The following is a 19,445-nucleotide window of genomic DNA, read 5'->3' on the forward strand; positions in this document are numbered from 1 at the left end:
CGTGAGGGTGGTCTGTAAATCTTACAGATCAACTTGATCCGTAAGCCTTTTACGGATCAAGTTGATTTGTATGCGCTTAATATCAACATACAGATCAACTTGATCCGTAAAAAGCTTATGGATCAACTTGATCCGTAGAAGCCTTATGGATCAACTTGATCCATAAGCCTTTTACGGATCAAGTTGATCCGTATGTTGATATTAAGCCCATACAGATCAACTTGATCCGTAAAAGGCTTACGAATCAAGTTGATCCGTATGTTGATATTAAACGCGGATCAACTTGATCCGTATGTTGATATTAAACGCGGATCAACTTGATCCGTAAAAGGCATATGGATCAAGTTGATCCTTATACTTTTTACGGATCAATTTAAAGGCTTACGGATCAAGGGTATTTCAGTCTTTTCTCCTTAAGTGCTGAATGCACCTAGCAACACCTCAGCCTTTATAGTGATATCCTCGGATTCTAGCTAAATATTTGGTCATTGGTTTTTTCTCGTTTAAACCATGAACTATGAAGTCTGATCATGAATGATAAAACTTGCAACCATCAATGTTTTCAACGGCACTGGTTTTTCGAAAGAGCCACTCAGCTAGGGATTAGTAATGAGGAGGGGATATTAAAATTTATACCGGAAATTCATTCTTGTATAGATTTATACTCACGTTTTAATTAAATAAAATATATTGTCTCTCTATTGTGTGTTTTAATTTTCAGAAATTAATTAAACAAGAATATTATTTCAATACTAAAATTTATTATATAAAAAATATTAACAAAAAATACAACATTTATCTAAGTCAATTAAAAAAAATGTAAATTTAGATATTTAAAAATTTAGTTATTAAAACATAATAAACATATTGTGTGGGTTTATGTTATCCAAATTTACACTGATACATTTTTTTCAGGTAACTACCTTTATCTGAACTCTGACCAATTTGAACCCTTCTCAAACAAGAAAAGTAACAAGATATATACACAGAGAGTTGCATCCTTTGGTTGACGTCACTGGTTATTCCTTACTTGGAATCAAGTTAGTTATTGGGCTGCCAAGATCGATCTCTTTTGTACATAGTTTCTTCCAGCAGCCTTCATCAGAAAATTCTATTTTAATTTGCTTCCTCTTAAAGGTTCACATCCTTCCCATGTTCATCAGAATTTCTTCTATTATACTAAACCTTGCAAAATCTCCATTGCTTTAGTGTAAAAAGAGAAACAAGGTTTCATGATTACTCATCGGCTGCCCTGCATCTGTACTTTAATGGGATAATTTCTATACAAGTTCTAAAATCAAAAAGCATTTTGTGACAAAATAAGCCATATATAGTTTTTGCTAGATTCTATGCTTCACAATAGCACACAATTACATCATTTCAATTTGTGCTCTGTAAGTGTAAAGGTAAATAGATTAATACTTTTTTTGAAAAAGTACAAATAAAGAAAAGAAGAATTGACCTAGTATATTAGCACTTCACATTGCCCCAGATTTTGATAGTTCCTTCAAAGTATTGGCAATCTTGTCCTCGGTTGTTTCACTAATGCATGCAACAAGAGGACTCTCATTAGGTACAACATCCTCTCTATGGTAGCTTCCGGGACCTCTAAGTATTCCTTCTGAACCCTTAGACACAACACCCTTCAATATTATGGTCTTGTGAGTTCCAGAAATCAACTCCTCATAATCAGTGTCCCCAGTTTCTCCAAGAAAGACATACATGTTTGCAACATTCAGTCCCCAACGAACAAAGAGATACCTAAGTAAATAGTAAACAGTCAACAATAAAATATTAAGTATTTTTTGCAATTATAAGACATAGCAATCTGAGTAAGACATGCACATAAACACTGCACTGGCCAAGTTCCTCACTTTAAAGATGAGGAACTGTAGTTTTAGAGTAAAAAAGCGTTTCCTATAATATAAAAGATAAACTATTGTTTACACAGACTTCAATGGCTTTGAGAGAACAACATACAAACTGGTTTATTAAACAAAATTATTGGATTATAATGTTTTTCTCCTCCAGGCTCACTTCAAGTATTCTTACAGCTCCTTACTCCAAAGAATTAAGGTCATTTTTGGATAACTCTTTAGTAAGAACTTATAAAGAAAATACGAAGGTAAAATAAATTTAATTTCTCCTATAAGTTAAAACCAACTTAAGGACTTTAACTTTTATAGAAGTTCTCCCATCTAACTTCTCGAAAAGTTGAGGTGATAAGTTGATTATGGGAGAAGCTCAGGTCATTTTACCTTCTTATTTTCTTCTTCTGTAAATGTTTATGTAGAAGTTTATTCAAACAGAACCTAAAAATAGATTTCTATAAACTCTCTTAGCATGTATAATAGCATCAGAGCCTTCAATCTGAAAGTGTTGAGTGATGAGTCATTACAAAATTGACTTTGCTGCTTATTATGAATTATTACCTGAGTGCCTGTGCTCTAGATGCAAGGAGTGGAATAACCTGCACACAAGATGATCCCCTGCAGTACATAGGATGACAACGTAGGCCTCGCATCCGAAGCTTCTGTCTCAAGTCATCAACTCTCTTTGCCTGACAAAGACAATACAAGGATCATTTCAATCAATAAAACCGGTTTCCTTGACTACTGCCAATAAGCAAATACAGAAGTGAATTTCTTGTACCTTACTGAGATCCTTTATTTTGTATGAGATGCAATGAGCGTTGCTAGATTTCGAATCTTCCACAATGGGGCTCGAAGATTGTTTTTCTTCACCTTCAGCAGTATTCATAAGATTCCAAATGGTTTTCTTTAGACCTTCACAACCCCAACGATAGTCAATATGCGCTTCATAATCCGGATCAGGCAAAAGCTTTCCATCTTCCATGTAAGTACCGGGATAGTAAACTTCACTACCACTACTGCAAATCAAAACATCAAAATCATTTACTTGAATGTTGCCTGATTTGAAGAACTCTACGGTTTCTTGCATTGGCATAGCTGTTGACAAAGCAAATCCTGAAACTCTTGCATTTTGAGGGTCTAGTTGAGAAGCTTTAATGATCCTTTGAACTATCTGGATCATTTTCTTATCAGGAGCTCCATTGTTGTCATAGAAATCCAGTGCTATAACAATCAACCGACGTCTTCTCCACAGTAGAGGATATTTCCCAGTTACATTGTCAGACATCTTATTCCCACCATCAGAGTCATTTGAACCACCAGCATCTGGCTTCTTCATCCTGCTTAGGAGGCGCTTCACTTGGTCTTGCATGTCGGATCCAGAACTTAAACCTGCTAAGTCAGCATCAATTGAGAGCCTCAGGGACATGTCCTGCACATCCTTAAGTGAGTCATTGAAAGACTCTTCACCAGCTATATCATTCCCTGGAGTGTTAGTTTGCCATTGTGGATGCCTCATCCTGCAGGCAGCCACCCTAGTCAAATAAGTTCGGCAGTGTTCAGGCCACGAGAAAAGGTGTATGTTCTTCCAACCATTTTTCCTGCAATCATGCCACAGGTTTTTGTCTGACAGCAACTTGATCAATGCATCAGTAATTGCTTGCTGATCATGAGGGTCCACAAGCAAACCATTGTTCAGGGCCTAAAATATCAAAAGGAGGCATAATCAGTTATCGCAATGTTTGAAGTCTACACAACCTTTGGGACAAGAGATTGTTGCATTCAAATGTGAATTTTATGTTTTCCAATTCTATCTGAGAAAATATAGTGCACACTGAAACATGTAGGATGGACCATGTAACTAATATAAATTCATTTTACCCGATGAATGTCCACTGGTCCCCCATTTTTAGTTGCCACCATTGGAAGCCCATGTGCTGCTGCCTGCATGAGTTTTAACATGTTTAGACATAAAAAGGGATCATTCTAGCATTAAAAGAGAAAATTATGACCAAAGTAGCTAGTTAGTTAAATCCTACCTCAATTAAAGTAAGACCAAAAGGTTCCACTAAAGCAGGATTGATGAAAACACCCTGAGAGAAAATTTAAAATAATTAGCTGTTCATAATTGTGAAGATGTAAGTTATTTCTATATATAAAGTAAACTACTAAACTTCATTATACCTTTGTTTTTGCAGCATATCGGTATATCTCCGGAACATCAGATTGCTTGTGATGTTTAGGGTATGCCACTTGCCCATATAGGTCATACTTATCAATCATTTTCAACACTGTTGTGAGCACACTGGCATTCCCAGAAGACATCTCATCTATGTCATCCCTATTTCCCATTATGAGAGTCTGTTTGAAAACACATTAGTCTTCTCCAAGCACTTAACAATAGTTTCTACTGAGAGGACAGCTGAATTAAGTCAACTTACAAGATTTGCAAGTTCTCTTAAGGGGCGGCTTTCTCCAAAGGCTTTTAACAGAGTGGTTAAGTTCTTCTTTGTATCTGGCCTTGATAAGGCCAAGATCACTGGCTTGTGAGGATTTCTAAAGAAACGCATTACCTGCACTGAATTGTAAGTCCAAAGCCGGCAACAGTAATCAATGAGTAATATTTGTAGACAGATTGGATTATCAGTTACTCACGTCTGACCAAATTGAAGGCATAGCTTTTGGTGAAGATCCTTCTACACTAGCAGTAAGCTGAGCAAGCTCTCCATCAATTTCAGGGCCATCTTCTTGACGCACAACATTGCTAAAGTCCATACCAGGAGGGATAACCTGCAGGAAGTTTGAACAATTAGTAATTCACCAAGTCATTAAACTTAATAGTCTACAAAAAATAACTAAGTGACCAACAAATTCATCCAGTTAAGAGGTAAGAACTCTGTAGGTGGTTGTCATTTCCAAATGAAGATTTTAACAAAAAGATTAATTGGCAGAGAGTTTTATGCAGTGGAGTTGTGTAGCTAAAATATTATAACTTCAATTTAAACATTCACTCTCCTTCAAATTTTAATGTGACATCAATTAACATATTACCGCCATCCTTGGCATGTATCGACCATGACAGTTGACACCACGCCTAGCACGAGCACGCAATACTTTCTCAAGCTTGACATCAAATCCATCATAAAGCCCCCACTGCTCATCAATTTCTTGTCTTGTACTAGTGATAACAAGTTCTGCTGCATCCAGAGAAAGTTCTTCTGCCTCAATCCTCCTCATCATCTTATAAGTTGAATTGATATCCTCTTTTGATTGGCGTCCCTGCTTGAGAAGTTGTTCAAGCTTGTTTCTTCCAAGTGAATGACCTGTAAGCACCATTGGTACATTTAAAGCACCTGAAAGAATAGCAGCAGTATCTCCAGCATCAGCGTAATGTCCATGAATTACATATGGCCAGACAGGTTGGCCCCCACCAACTTGTTCACCCAATACTTTTGACATATTGAGAATGTGTGCTAATGCTCCATCCACAAATTCTTGAATATAAGGCCAAAGAAGTTCTTTCCGGAGGTATTTATTGCGTGGACCGAAGGGTATTCTTATGATATATGCACCACTGCTCTCCCCAAGGTTATCATCATCATCATCACCTGCCGTTAGCATTTCTGTAGGCTCTCCGTAGCTCCAGTCAATTTCAGGTGATGAGATTTGGCGCGTAAAAAGATCCACTCTATATACTCCAGGCATTTTGGCAAGCGCACGAGCAAGTTCTACCACATATTTAATCTGGAAAGACATTGTTTCTAGCATTAATCACAATTTAAAAGGAAGGACAAAAGATATTATATTGTAAGTTTGTGATTTATGTGCGCAAGAATGTCAAGTACCTGTCCACCAGTATCAGAATCTCGACCAAGCTCCATGTTTTCTCCTCGAACCAATCCATGCAAACTGTGGAATAGAAGGACATGGTTATAGCAATCATAACATTTAAACATGTTCTAGAGTATACTTCCTGAAGCATTTCACAACCGTAGTGTTTAAAAAAATGAAACTACTTTGAAAACACAAATGCTTCAAATTTCATAGGGAACATGTTGTTTCTAATTTCTTGATAGTAAATGCCTGGCAATGCAAGTCCAATTTTCCTCCCTTGTATTTATCAAAAAGATTGATCTACAGATAGCCCCCAACCAAACAAATATCATTTCCCATTATGCAAAAGCAGGACACAAATTGAAGGGCAGAAAAAATGCCAATATGATGTTTCATGACTGCTATTGGGGGCTTCAGAACTGACTCATTGACTCCCATTTCTATCATCTGAATTAAGTAGTAACATTATTTTGGTAAATTATTTTTCTGATGAATGATAAAGGAAATAAGTATGACTCTATTTGCCACTATGATCAATGAATATTCATTGATACAACCTAAGAAACTTGTCTAGAAAATTTATTAGCAAAAGTGTCAATTCAAAACAGCTTTGGGAGTGTGGATAGTAGTATATACCTTAAGAGGACAACATAGAGCTTCTTTTCCTTTTTGTCATCAGACCATACTTCTAAGTTTGAAGTCTGGCGCTGGAATTTTTTCTTTGGGGTATCACTTTGCACCATCTCCACAACACTATCACCTTTTTCTCCTTCTGACAAGTCTTCAGACATGTCCTCTGCTGCCTCTCTGAGACCTTGTTCTCGCTCCCATCTTCGGCTTGTAACCCTCTGGACTTCCTCCCATTCCAACTACACAAACCACACAAGTGTGGCATATTATAGTCTTCCATACAGTAACTCCATACCAAATGATAGTTCCCATAAATTTTGTTATAAGAAGGACCAAGCATAGAGAATTGAACACTTAAATCAAACAGTGTATTCTATCCTAGCTAGAAAATTCCCTTCTCTGTCTTGAATTGGAAAACAAAAAAACAATAACCACTGCTAATTTTCACAAAGGTGACAAAGCTACAATAAATAAATTGGACTGAATCTCCAAACAAATGGGCAATGTCAACTTAATGTACAGTGTAAACTTATATATACATATGACTAAATTCTCTACTTTCAATTGAAATTACTTGAAATCTATTTAGTAGTATGAGTATCTGAGAATAACAGGTTATCCCAATTTCAGTCACACCAATCCCCCTTTAATAGAAAAGAAAGAAAGAAAGAAAGAAGAATTGTCCAAATCAAATAGAAATTAAAGCATCCTTTAAAATATCAAAACATCAGTCAAGAAAAACAAACTCTTCTTCCTATGCACACTGATATCATGTATTTGATTTGAATATTTGATATTGGCAATGATTCAATCATGTCGTGAAAGTTGGAATCTAAAAAATTATTGAATTTTAAAAATGGAGTCCTTCATGAAACTTATTTCAAATCATATCAACCTCACAATTCATTTAGTTTGCAAATCATATATAATTTCAAATGAATTATTTTCCATTCCTTCTTCAACCAAACTAACATAAAAAAAGAAGAACCTGTTTCTTCTTGCGGGTAAGATGCCAAATGCGCCAGCACATGTTCTCTAACCTTGAACTCCTTTCCCTAGTGTTCCTGGTGGCAACCACCTTGATCCATGTGCGGTACAAATCAGACTCATCAACACTTGCCACCACCTCTTCCACAAAGTACTTGGTGGGGTTGAAATGCCCTCCATCTTTTAGAGTCACAGGTGCAGGCTTTTGCTCTTCAATGGTTGATGCTCCAGTTGAAAGTATAGCCTCCAGGTACCCATCAATCCATTCATTCCCAGCCATCACCACTTTCTCACAGTTTTTTCCAAGAAAATGACAACAAAGAAAGAAAATAACAAGTGGGGTTCTTTGTGTGTGTTCTAAACAATTTAGAATTTATCAGAAAAGTGTCTCGAATAAGATTGTCTTCAAAGAAAAATACATGAGGAAAAAATAAACAATATAGTGTTCCTTGAAACGACAATATATCACAGTGTTCAAGTCCATCAAGGTTTCTTGAATATTAAGGAATCATGAGAAATGAAAAATATGGAAACTGTGTTTTGTGTTATGATATGGTTTAATGGTTTAAAGGGGTGGTTAGTTATGTTTTTTCTGTTATTGTTATGTGAAGTCATGATGAGTTTGGTTTGTTTATTGTGTTATTTATTTGGATGAAGAGTGTGAGTGTAAGTGTGTGTGTTTGTGTTGTGGTGTGGTGTTGCATGAAGAGAACGAGGAAAAGGGATGGTGTTGGGATTGATGAAGAAGGGTTCAAAATCAATGAAAAGATAGCGTTATTGGGAGAATTACGAGAAGGGATGGGAACGTGTGTGAGGGAGAGAGATGATGGTGAACAGAGGTAGGGGTGGAGGAGAAGGAGATCGCAAAGGTGGCACTGCCACGTGGCAGGAATGGTGGGGCATGGAGATACACACGTGTAGACTATGAAGAGAGTTTGGGTCTTGCGGATGATTCATTATTATGGAAATCTTTAGTTGGTATTAAATAATTTTAGAAAAAAATATTTTACTAAAAATTAAAAAATAAAAGTGAAAGAATAAAGATAAGTAATAGGTAAAAATAACATTTTATTAGAATGTAGGATATTAAATAATAAATATGAAAATGTTATATTTTTGAAGATTAACGATCTAATAATGCTTTCTTTATATAAAAAAAAGTTGTATTAAACATAAGAAGCGATATTCATAAGTTTACTTTCTCAAAAATAATTTCTAATACTAAAAAAAACAAAACCTAGGAAAAAGACAAGTACGATAGTGTTTTTTTTTTTTTTTGAAATTTGGGTAAGATATTCTTTTTACATTTTTATAGATATGGAGTTAAATTTAATATACTTTAATAGTTTTTTTATAATATATTGATGTGTATGTTAATTTTAATTTAAACAAGTTAAGAAAGTAAAGAATAGTAATTAAAACTTAACCAAAAGTAAAAGTGATAATTAAAAGTGTAGGGAAGAAGAAGACAACTACAAGAGTTTTACACTGGTTTGGCAACAACCCATGTTTACATCCAGTCCCCAAGCGACCTGCAGTCCTTGAGATTTCTTTTCAACCTTGTAAAAACTTTTACAAACAAAGATCCACAAGGGATGTATCCTCCCTTGTTCCCTTTGAACAACCAAGTGGATCTACTCTTCACTTGAACTGATTCACAAGAGATGTACACTCTCTTGTTCTCAGTTGCAACAACCCAAGTAGATGTACCCTCTACTTGTACCACAAAGGATATACCCTCCAATGTGTTAAGACAAAGTTCTCAGACGGTTAGTCCTTTGAAATCTTTTGTTTAAGGGAAAGGGAAGAATCAAAAGACTTCTCAGACTGTGTCTTATTGAATTCTTTGAAAAGGGAGAAGGGAGACACAAAAGAATTCAGGCGGTTAGTCTTTTGTTCTTTTGGAAAAAGGAGAAGAGAGACACAAAAAGAATTCAGGCGGTTAGTCCTTGTCGAATTCTTTTTGGCAAAGGAAGAAGAGAATGAAAATATATAGCACACTTTTGTTTTCTGTGAAAGAACAAGGTTTGGAAACCAGAAAACTTTAGGAAGCTTTTGGCAAAGGAAGAAGAAGAATAAGAAGTTCAAAAAGTTGTCTAAAAAAAGTTTTGTTGAAATGTAAGTCAAGATCTTGCTTTTATAGACTCTTCATGTCTAGTCAAGAAAACCATTGCAAGAGTTATAACCTTGAGAAAAACCTGAAAACTATTGGAAGAGTTACATCTCTTGACTTTTTATTCAAAATTTGTCATTGGTAATCGATTGACAAAACCATGTAATCGATTACACAAAGCATTTTATAAAATGATGTGACTCTTCACAATTGATTTTGAATTTCAACGTTCAGATACACTGGTAATCGATTACCAATATATTGTAATCGATTACACCATTTAAAAATCAATTGGAACGTTGCAAATTCAGTTAAAAGCTTTTGAAATCAAACTTTGCCACTGGTAATCGATTACAGATAATTGGTAATTGATTACCAGAGAGTAAAAACTCTGGTAACTTAGAAAATTTTGAGAAAAACTCTTTTGAAAAAAAATGTGCTATGTTTGTTTTTTGAAAAATCTTTTCAATACTTCCCTTGTGAAGTCTTCTTGATTTCTTCTCTTGAATCTTGAATTCATCTTTTCTCTTGAATCTTGAAATCAAACTTCTCTTGATTCTTGAATCTTCTTGATTTCTTCTCATGAAACTTGAAATTAATCTTGATCTTGAACTTGTTGAATCAATCTTGAAATCATTCTCTTGGGCTTTTTGTCATCATCTTTGTTATCATCAAAACTACTTGAATCAACTTGATTCATCATCATGAAGCTTGCTTCTACAATCTCCCCATTTTTGATGATGACAACCCTGAAATCAAGAAACGCATACACATTCTTTTTCCTAGTCGATCATTCACTTAATTCTCCATATTCTCCCCCTTTGTTTCTGAGTTTAAGCTTCACTTGAAATTAAGTTATTTAATTACGTGAGTTCTTGATTTAATCCCTATTTTCTCTCCCCCTTTGGCATCAACAAAAAGCCAAAGTGCATAAGACATACATAATTTGAAAAAAAAAATATACACAAGGTATTCATTGAAAAATCTAAACCAATCATGAAGCAAAAACATGAATAACCCAAATGCAAACAACATAGTCATATATCACAATCCATAAATATCATGTTCAATCATACTAAGCAAAAAAAGAAATACTAAGTGTTCAAATGTCATAATAATCTAGATCATTTGGATAGGTCACTAGCATCTAGCACTCCTAATTCTCTTCTAATGTTGTAGAAAGAATCTTTGTGTTAGTGGTTTTGTGAAGATGTCTGCTAGTTGATTTTTAGTATCTACAAATTCTAAAACAACATCACCTTTTAGAACATGATCTCTAATAAAATGATGCCTAATTTCTATATGCTTGGTTCTAGAGTGAAGGACTGGATTTTTAGATATGTTTATGGCACTTGTGTTATCACATTTTATGAGAATGTGATCTAATATAATTCCATAATCAGATAGCTGTTGTTTCATCCACAGAATCTGTGCACAACAACTACCAGCAGAAACATATTTTGCTTCTGCTGTGGATAATGCTACACTATTTTGCTTCTTGCTATTCCAAGAAACAAGAATAGACCCTATGAATTGACATGTGCCACTAGTGCTTTTCCTATCTATTTTTGATCCAGCAAAATCCGAATCTAAGTATCCTACTAAATTGCATAAAGAATTCTTAGGGTACCATAATCCTAAGTTAACTGTTCCTAATAGATATCTTATGATTCTTTTTACTGCCATTAAATGCAAAAACTTTGGATTTGATTGAAATCTTGCACACATGCATACACTAAACATAATATTTGGCCTACTTGCAGATAAGTAAAGTAGAGATCCAATCATACCTCTGTATTGCTTTGCATCAACGGGTTGACCAGATTCATCTTTGTCAAGGTAACAACTGGTACTCATAGGAGTAGCCAAGTGTTTTGAGTTTTCCATTCCAAATCTCTTAATGAGTTCCTTGCAATACTTTGCTTGGTTGACAAAGATCCCATCATTTTTTTGTTTGATTTGTAGTCCAAGAAAGTAATTTAACTCACCCATCATGGACATCTCAAACTCACTTTGCATATCAATAGAAAATTCCTTGCACAAAGATTCATTAGTAGATCCAAAAATTATATCATCAACATAAATTTGTACCAATAAGATATCATTATCCTTATTTTTTATGAATAAGGTGGTATCTACCTTCCTTCGAGTGAAACTCTTTTCTAATAGAAATTTACTTAATCTTTCATACCAAACCCTAGGTGCTTGTTTTAAACCATAGAGTGATTTCTTTAATCTATATACATGGTCTAACTTTTGTGAGTCTTCAAGCCATGGAGGTTGTTCTACATATACCTCCTCTTGAATTAGACCATTTAAGAAAGCACTCTTGACATTCATTTGATATAGTTTAAAATTCATAATAGATGCATAAGCTAAAAGCATTCTAATGGCTTCTAATCTGGCTACAGGTGCAAAGGTTTCTTCATAGTCTATACCTTCTTCTTGGTTATATCCTTTTGCTACAAGTCTAGCTTTATTTCTAATTACTATACCATTTTCATCCAATTTATTTCTAAATACCCACTTAGTTCCTATGATTGGATAGTTTGAAGGTTTCTCTACTAATTCTCATACATCATTTCTTTCAAATTGATTTAATTCTTCTTGCACAGCTACTATCCAATGATCATCTATAATGGCTTCCTTAAAGTTTTTAGGTTCTATTAAGGAAACAAAAGCCATATATTATTGCATAATTCTTTGAGAGAGTGTCCAGTTGTTACCCCTTTTGAGATATCTCCGATGATGTTGTCAAGAGGATGATTTCTTAAAGTTTTCCATTCTTTAGGAAGATTATCATTTTCTTGGGCTGTGTCATTTTGAACATCCTTGTTTTCTTCATCTCTCTTCCTTTTTAGATTTCTTTCTTGATTGTGTGTATCTTCCAAAGAATCTGCAATATCATCAAGAAATTCCTTTCTCGGAGAAGTAATATTAGTTTCATCATAAGTAACATGTATTGATTCCTCAATTGTCATGGTCCTTTTGTTGTATATCCTAAAGGCTTTGCTATGTAGGGAATACCCAAGAAATATGCCCTCATCTGCCTTAGCATCAAATTTTCCTAAGCTTTCTTTACCATTGTTTAGGACAAAACATTTACATTCAAAAACATGTAAATGAGCAATGTTTGGTTTTCTATTGTTAAAAAGTTCATATGGGGTTTTCTTAAGAATGGGTCTTATTAAAACTTTATTCATAATATAATATGCGGTTTTGACTGCTTGTGCCCAAAAATATTTTAGAAGTGGTATGTCATTTACTACACTAGTAAGTAGTACTCACAATGTGTCAGCTCTATACCTTCTATAGTGGCATGTGATCTTCTTGAGCTTCCTACAATAACATCTTCAATGGTTCTATTATTAGAATATGAGATATTGCTATGTCGTATAGTACTTAATTCAAAAATATATAATTATTCAAAAAGAATACTACATTTCTGTTTTTTTTCTTCCTCTCTCTCTCTCTATATATATATAATTAACGTAATTACCTATAATTATCAATTAGTTTACGTGTAAATATTTAATTATATTTAACATTGATTGAAGAAACTCAAACATTTGAATATAAAATGAAAATATCCTTTATTCGAATAATAAATTAAGAAAAAAATATCAATTTGATTTAATATAAAAATTTACGACACAATAAAAAGACAAGCGATAAATGACTAATTTACATATAATTTCATTTTTTTTCTTAAGATATAGTTTCATTTTTTTATTTAATGTATTATTAATTTTTTTGAATTTTTATTTATATAATTAAAATAATAAATTTAATTATTAAATATATAATTAAGATAATTTAATATAATTCTTAAATATAATTTAACTTTTATTAAATATATTCATTGAATATTGCTAAATATTACTTTTTTATGTGTTAAAATATATAATTTTATTAACTATAATAATTACGACTGATATATATTGTGATATGAATTAATTGTGATCAAGCTATGTTTCAACTAAGGTAATATAAGCAATTTAAAACAAATGTCATACGATTATTTTAAATTACATAATTAAATTATTTAATGTAATTTTCAATTTAAAATGGACGTTTAATTTTGACCTAAATATGAAATTTTCATTTTAATTATTTCCATATTAAATTGTTAATTTGTTTTCAGACTAATTATATATTTATTAGACATGTTAATTCAATAATTTAATAGCATTTTCATAGCTCAAAATTTGAAACGGGAGATTAATTTAAAATCAACGAATAATTTAAATAATAAATTAAAAAATAGTATTGATTTAATTTAAAATTGATTATTAGTTTTAACCTAAATATGAATTGTCCATTTTATTTTATTTGATATTAAATTGTTTGCCTATATTTTTAGACTAATTATGTATTTATCGCACATGTCACTACTACCGAAGTAGCCTTCTACATAGCAAGTTAAGGTTACATTTTAACATTGGCTTTTCAATGTATCAATTGTTGCCACCTACTCCTAACATCAAATATTGATTGCTACAATTCAAAGGCCTCACAATTTTAAACACAAGAGATCCATTCCCCAGGGCATCTGGTCACGTGATTATCATCCTTGTTAACTCATTCTTCATGTGTGTTTCCAACTATGCTTGTCATTGCAATATTCATTAATTGCGCAACTACGACTTCTTATCAAGCTCTCATGTCAATGATCTCACACCTCAGTATAAATAGTGTATAACTATACTCAACCATCCAACCCATACCTCTCCCCTGTCATTGCTAATATATCTCTTCCTACTACATATATTCTCCAACCCATTCTTGCTTCACACCTAAATCATCCATGGTTGGCCTTTTGTTTCCCCATTGTTGTGTGTTCTTTGTTTATTTGTCCTTCCCTCAACAGTTTGTCCTCCTTCACCCCCTTAGCACCACTCATGATAATAGTTGATGTAATTTTAAATTAAGGTAATTATATTATTTTAAAAAATGTATTTAACATAAATAATATAATATATATATATATATATATATATATATATATAATTCAGGTAATCACTTGAATATCACGTCCTTATCAAAAATTAAAATTAAAATAAAAATTAGTCCATGAATAAGAGATTAACTACTTGATGTGTAAAACAATCTTATTATGGTGTTAGTATGGTTTGATTTAGTTCGATTTTTAGACAACAAGTCATCCAAACCAAACATAAAATAAAGATGTGATCCAAATTGATTCGGCTTAAGTACATGTATGTATTTACTTATGATTGTGTTGTCATGGTGATATTATTTTACTTAAATATTTCCAAATTTTGAGTCAAGGAGGTTATTGCCTCCTATTTTTCCTTCTAAATTGAAACCTAGAAACAAATAGGATTTGAAGTAAATCAATTTTCTTGTGATGTTCTAACAAAGCTTGGGAGACTAATCAACTTGCAGACCTTGTAAGACATCTCAATTCCATCTATTATTTGCTTTTCTAATATGATTATTTGAAAATTTGGGTTGTCTCTTGTAACTTGAAAGATATCAAGTTTTTTTTTTTTACAATTTTTCTACAATTTTAACACTAGAGGGCTCTGTCATCCAATCAATTGACTAGGTACTTACCACCTTCACTTGCAGGACTACAACCAACTTGTGAGTTTGGCTTTGTTTGTTCTCCTTAGAACCCAATTGATAGAACCCTAGTTTGCGGATCTAACTTTTAGCATCAACAAATTGGGAAACCTATTTGGGACTCTCTAAACTGAAACCGAAAAAATAAGAAGGGAAAAAGTGGAATTAGAGAAGGGAACGAAAAGAACAATGTCATGACCTTGGAAGATTGATTTGTCATAAAGAAATTCTAAGAACCTAAGGTTTCACACAAAACCAAGAGAGACACCCTCCATCTAATGTGAAATTTATGTATGCCTCGTGCTGATAACCCTAAATTAGGCCTAAGACTCAATAACTAATCTAATAATGAAAAAACTTAAAGTAACAATAAAAGGTGATGACAACTCATTACAAGTTCAAAAATAGGCTCAAAGTACAATTAAAAATAAAAATAAATCATATTCTAAAAGTTGGCTAAAATCTATGAGCTTCACTTATTCTTTTCTTTTCTCCATTAGAGAATTTAGTCTGTTGCGAAGCTTTTCTTAAAATCTCTTACTCCTTGCTCAAGTGATTGGTCCATCTATGTTGAACTCACTCAAGCCAAACTCTTCCTCCTTGGATAGTCCTCTACCATTCAGGTAACTTACTTCCAACACTTCTAACAACATTTGTTACACTGGTGAATGATCGTACCAGACAATATCAATGCAAAGCTCTTTGGTTCATCATACCTTCCTAATATCTATTGTCTAAACTTGTAAACAGGTATAAACTTTCTTCCCAATATCACATGGATCAAGTAAAATTTTATTAAAATTTAAAGGGGCACGAGAGTATAGTTTCCTTTAAGAAATATATGTCATGCAATACACATTTATCAAATAAAGTTTCAAGAATGATATTATTTTTATAATCATTTTTGTGAGAATAATATATACCATCTGTAGTAATTATTTTCACTTACCAATTATTATGTTACACAGTTATCAAGGTAATATTGAACAAGTGTGATGCCATTTAAATGAAAGTGTTGGCGGCTTAGCGCGCATCTGACGGCTTATGGTTCAGTCACTTGTTCGAGATGGATTCTACATGTTTAGCCAGCACATGCAGGCAGCTTAGGGCAGTCAACATAAAAAAACATATTGTGTTGGGTTTTAAGGGAGAAAAAGGGAGAAATCAAACTAGTTCTTTTTCGGACCAAAAGTAGAAGCTAAGGCACAACAAAAGAGGGAGAACCCACTCACTTGGGATGATTTTTGGGAATCCTCACAAAAAATCTTGACTTTACACGATGTTATCTTCAAAACAGTTTAAAATCATCGTCGCATGTCTCCAAAAACGATTGTCGAAAATGTCTTTTCTAGTAGTGGTATAACATTTTAAATGGAAATCAATTCCTTCAAATTCATCCAAAACCAATGTTCCTATTCTTTTAAATTATAATAATTAAGGTAATTGTTTAATAGGCATGCAATTAATTAAAAACCAATTCCAAAGCTCAAGATGTGCCTAAAATGGCCAAACCAACAAAATATAAAATTTAGTCATACTCAAATATTAGATCCATGATAACATATTTAAGGGATGAAATTATCTACAAACATGTCACACCTTGATAACTACTTATAGCTAGATATATGGCAAGGTTACATCTTAACATTGGCTTTCTATTGTATAGATTGTTGCCACCTACTCCTAACATCCAATATTGATTGCTACAATTCAGAGGCCTCACACTTGTAAACACAAGAGATTCATTCCTTAGTGCATCTGGTCACGTGATTATCATCATCCTTTCTAACTCATTCTTCATGTGTGTTTCAACTATGCTTGTCATTGCAATATTCATGTAAAAAGTTGTATTTTGTTAGAGAACTCCATTATAATATATAAACATGAATATTTATATTCTTATTAATGAATAAGAGATTAACGTTGTATACTCGCTATGTAAAACAGTCTTATAATTACACATCACCCTCGTCTTACTTACATACCTATTTTAAAAATTAACAAATTTATCATATATGATAGGTTGTTATTGAGGTGTTCGTACGGTTTGATTTGGTTCGGTTTTATATTTGAATCAAATCAAATCAATCATTTTCGGTTTGGTTCGGTTTAATTTCATGGTTTTTTTTAATCTATTATCATAATTTAAATTTATCAACTAAACTTACATGATACACTATATAATTTTTAAATTGAATTTTATTTTAAAGATTTTTTAATGAAGACGTGGGCTTCCCGGGATCTCGTTCAGTTCCAAACCTCATCGTTAGAGTACTTGTTTTCAAACATTTTCATATGATATCTCTCACTTGAAACTTGACACTAACTTGACACTGAAACAATAAACAAAATAAAACATTTGACTCACTAAAGCTAAAATTCAGGGTGCCACCATTCAAAGATCAAAACTAAAAATTGCCTCAACAGAACTTCAAATGTATGCATGACAATGCCTAGTTAAAAATCTGAACAGATAAAATCAGCAGAACTAAAGAGACAACAAGACATTACACGATTTAAAAGGTACATCAGACGCACAAAATGAGTTTATTTTATACATTATATCAAAAGCTAAAACAGCCACCAATCCCTTCCAGTCTAATCATCCAGTATGAATAACACCAGTATTGTATGATTTGAAAACAACATGTTTTATCCTGTGTTACACCCTTCTTCAATATACTACTGCTTTAATCCAGTAGAAATATCATACCACAAGCATAGAACTACCACTTCTACTACCACATCATCAAAGAAAAATATTTGTAAACTAAACAAACTAAAAAAAATACCCAGTTTTGCTTAACACCGCAAATGCTCCAACCCCAGAAAAACTAACCAACTTGCATTCAAAAGAAATTGCTTCAGATTCAAAAACAACCCCATTATGTAATGATGCAAAAAGCTCACATCTTTGATGTCAAACATGAGGAATCTGATTGCATTCCTGACACTCCGAACCAGCACCGTAATCAAGCAAAGTCACAACTGAAAAAAAAAAATGAGAGGTTCTGATGCAAAGGACCAAGACCCAGAAACGGTCAAAAAACAAAGCGTGGAGATTTTTGCAAAAGGGTATCTTCAGAAACAGAACGAAACAGAATCCCTAGAAGAGGAGGCACGAACCGAGAAACTCTTGATGGTTTGGTGTTGCGGAAATGGGTGATTGTCGGGGATGAGAGTGGCTTGTTGCGGAGAGAAAAGAGAGAGGAAGAGGAAGTAGAAGAAGCAAATGGGGCGCCTCCGTTGTTGCTGCTGTGCTGATTTTCTGATTCTCTTCGAACGCAGATTCACATGCACAACACAGTGTTATGTATCCTAAGCTATGTTTATGATTACGGCATCGTTTTGGTGTCTCAATCTTATGTTCCAATTTGTGACTCCCTAGTCCCTCCTTCCTGCTGCTTTCCAACTCCTAAGGTGGGAGTAAAGGTGTCACAGGCTAACTAACGTGGGAGTAAAGGTCTCACATCTTTAGTATTTGCTACAGTTTCTTAAGTTGGAGTTGTAAATTTTAAAATTGAAATAAGTGTAAATATTTATCTTGATAGTGTGAGACAGTAAAAAATGAAAAATTTAAATTTAATTATCAAATATCTAGAAGTGTGATAGATTCATCCTGTTTTGTGACATTATTTTTTATTAAATTAAATTTTTAAAATACCAATTTAATATTAAATTATATAGTTTAAGATCAATTTATTATTAAACTGTTTTTAAAATTAATTTGTTATATTTTTTATATATTCAAAAATTAAATTAAATTTATCTTTTTTAAAATTAATTTATCACTATTCAAACTTTCAATGATCAAATGAATATTTATCCTTCAAATACACCACGTGGCATATGTCATTATTCATTATTTTGATCATAGCATATGACAGACTAGTGGAAGGAGTGTCTACATTCTCTACGGCCCAAGTGTCTCTCCAGCTCTCTACAGCACTTATTTGGATCGTTGGATGCGTGTGAATGGTTGAGATTAAGACATTGAAACCACACACACTTTGCGTTGCTTTAAAAAGAGGCTTAATTATAAAAATAGTCTCTTTATTTATCTCAACTCACTAATTCGATCCCCTTATAATTTAATGCACCAGTTGAGTCTCTCGTTTTTTTTTTTTTTTTTGCAATCTGGCTATTTGAGTCTTCAACCCCGATCGTCATCCTATTGGACATAAAATAGGTGCACAAAATTAGTCCTCATTGATAATTACCTCAACCCTCATTGGTAATTACCTCAGACAACTTCAAACCCTGTAACCTTATCCTTCTACCTGGAACCCCAAACCTTGAAATCCCAAATTTCCAAGATCACACCCGAAACACAAACCCAAAGTGAATCCCTAGAGCGTGAGACACATGAGGTGTTTAGAGTCGTTCTTGTCGGTGGTTTTCCTCACGATTTTGGGCTTCCA

General features: G+C 33.2%; 1 protein-coding gene across 1 annotated transcript; it reads right to left on the reverse strand.

Moving 5' to 3' along the window:
• Window positions 1-939: 939 nt before the first annotated feature.
• Window positions 940-8,146, reverse strand: LOC114395909 (probable sucrose-phosphate synthase 3). The gene is made up of 12 exons (XM_028357778.1): window positions 7,324-8,146; window positions 6,342-6,574; window positions 5,717-5,780; window positions 4,923-5,615; window positions 4,527-4,661; window positions 4,313-4,444; window positions 4,056-4,232; window positions 3,911-3,964; window positions 3,753-3,815; window positions 2,653-3,573; window positions 2,433-2,560; window positions 940-1,761 (listed from the first exon to the last, which is right to left on the reverse strand). Exons 1-12 carry the CDS (start codon window positions 7,600-7,602, stop codon window positions 1,479-1,481), a joined length of 3,162 nt encoding a protein of 1,053 aa, XP_028213579.1. The 5' UTR covers window positions 7,603-8,146; the 3' UTR covers window positions 940-1,478.
• Between the last annotated feature and the right edge of the window lie 11,299 nt (window positions 8,147-19,445).

This window comes from Glycine soja, chromosome 18 (genome assembly GCF_004193775.1).
Source record: "Glycine soja cultivar W05 chromosome 18, ASM419377v2, whole genome shotgun sequence".
NCBI lineage: Eukaryota > Viridiplantae > Streptophyta > Magnoliopsida > Fabales > Fabaceae > Glycine > Glycine soja.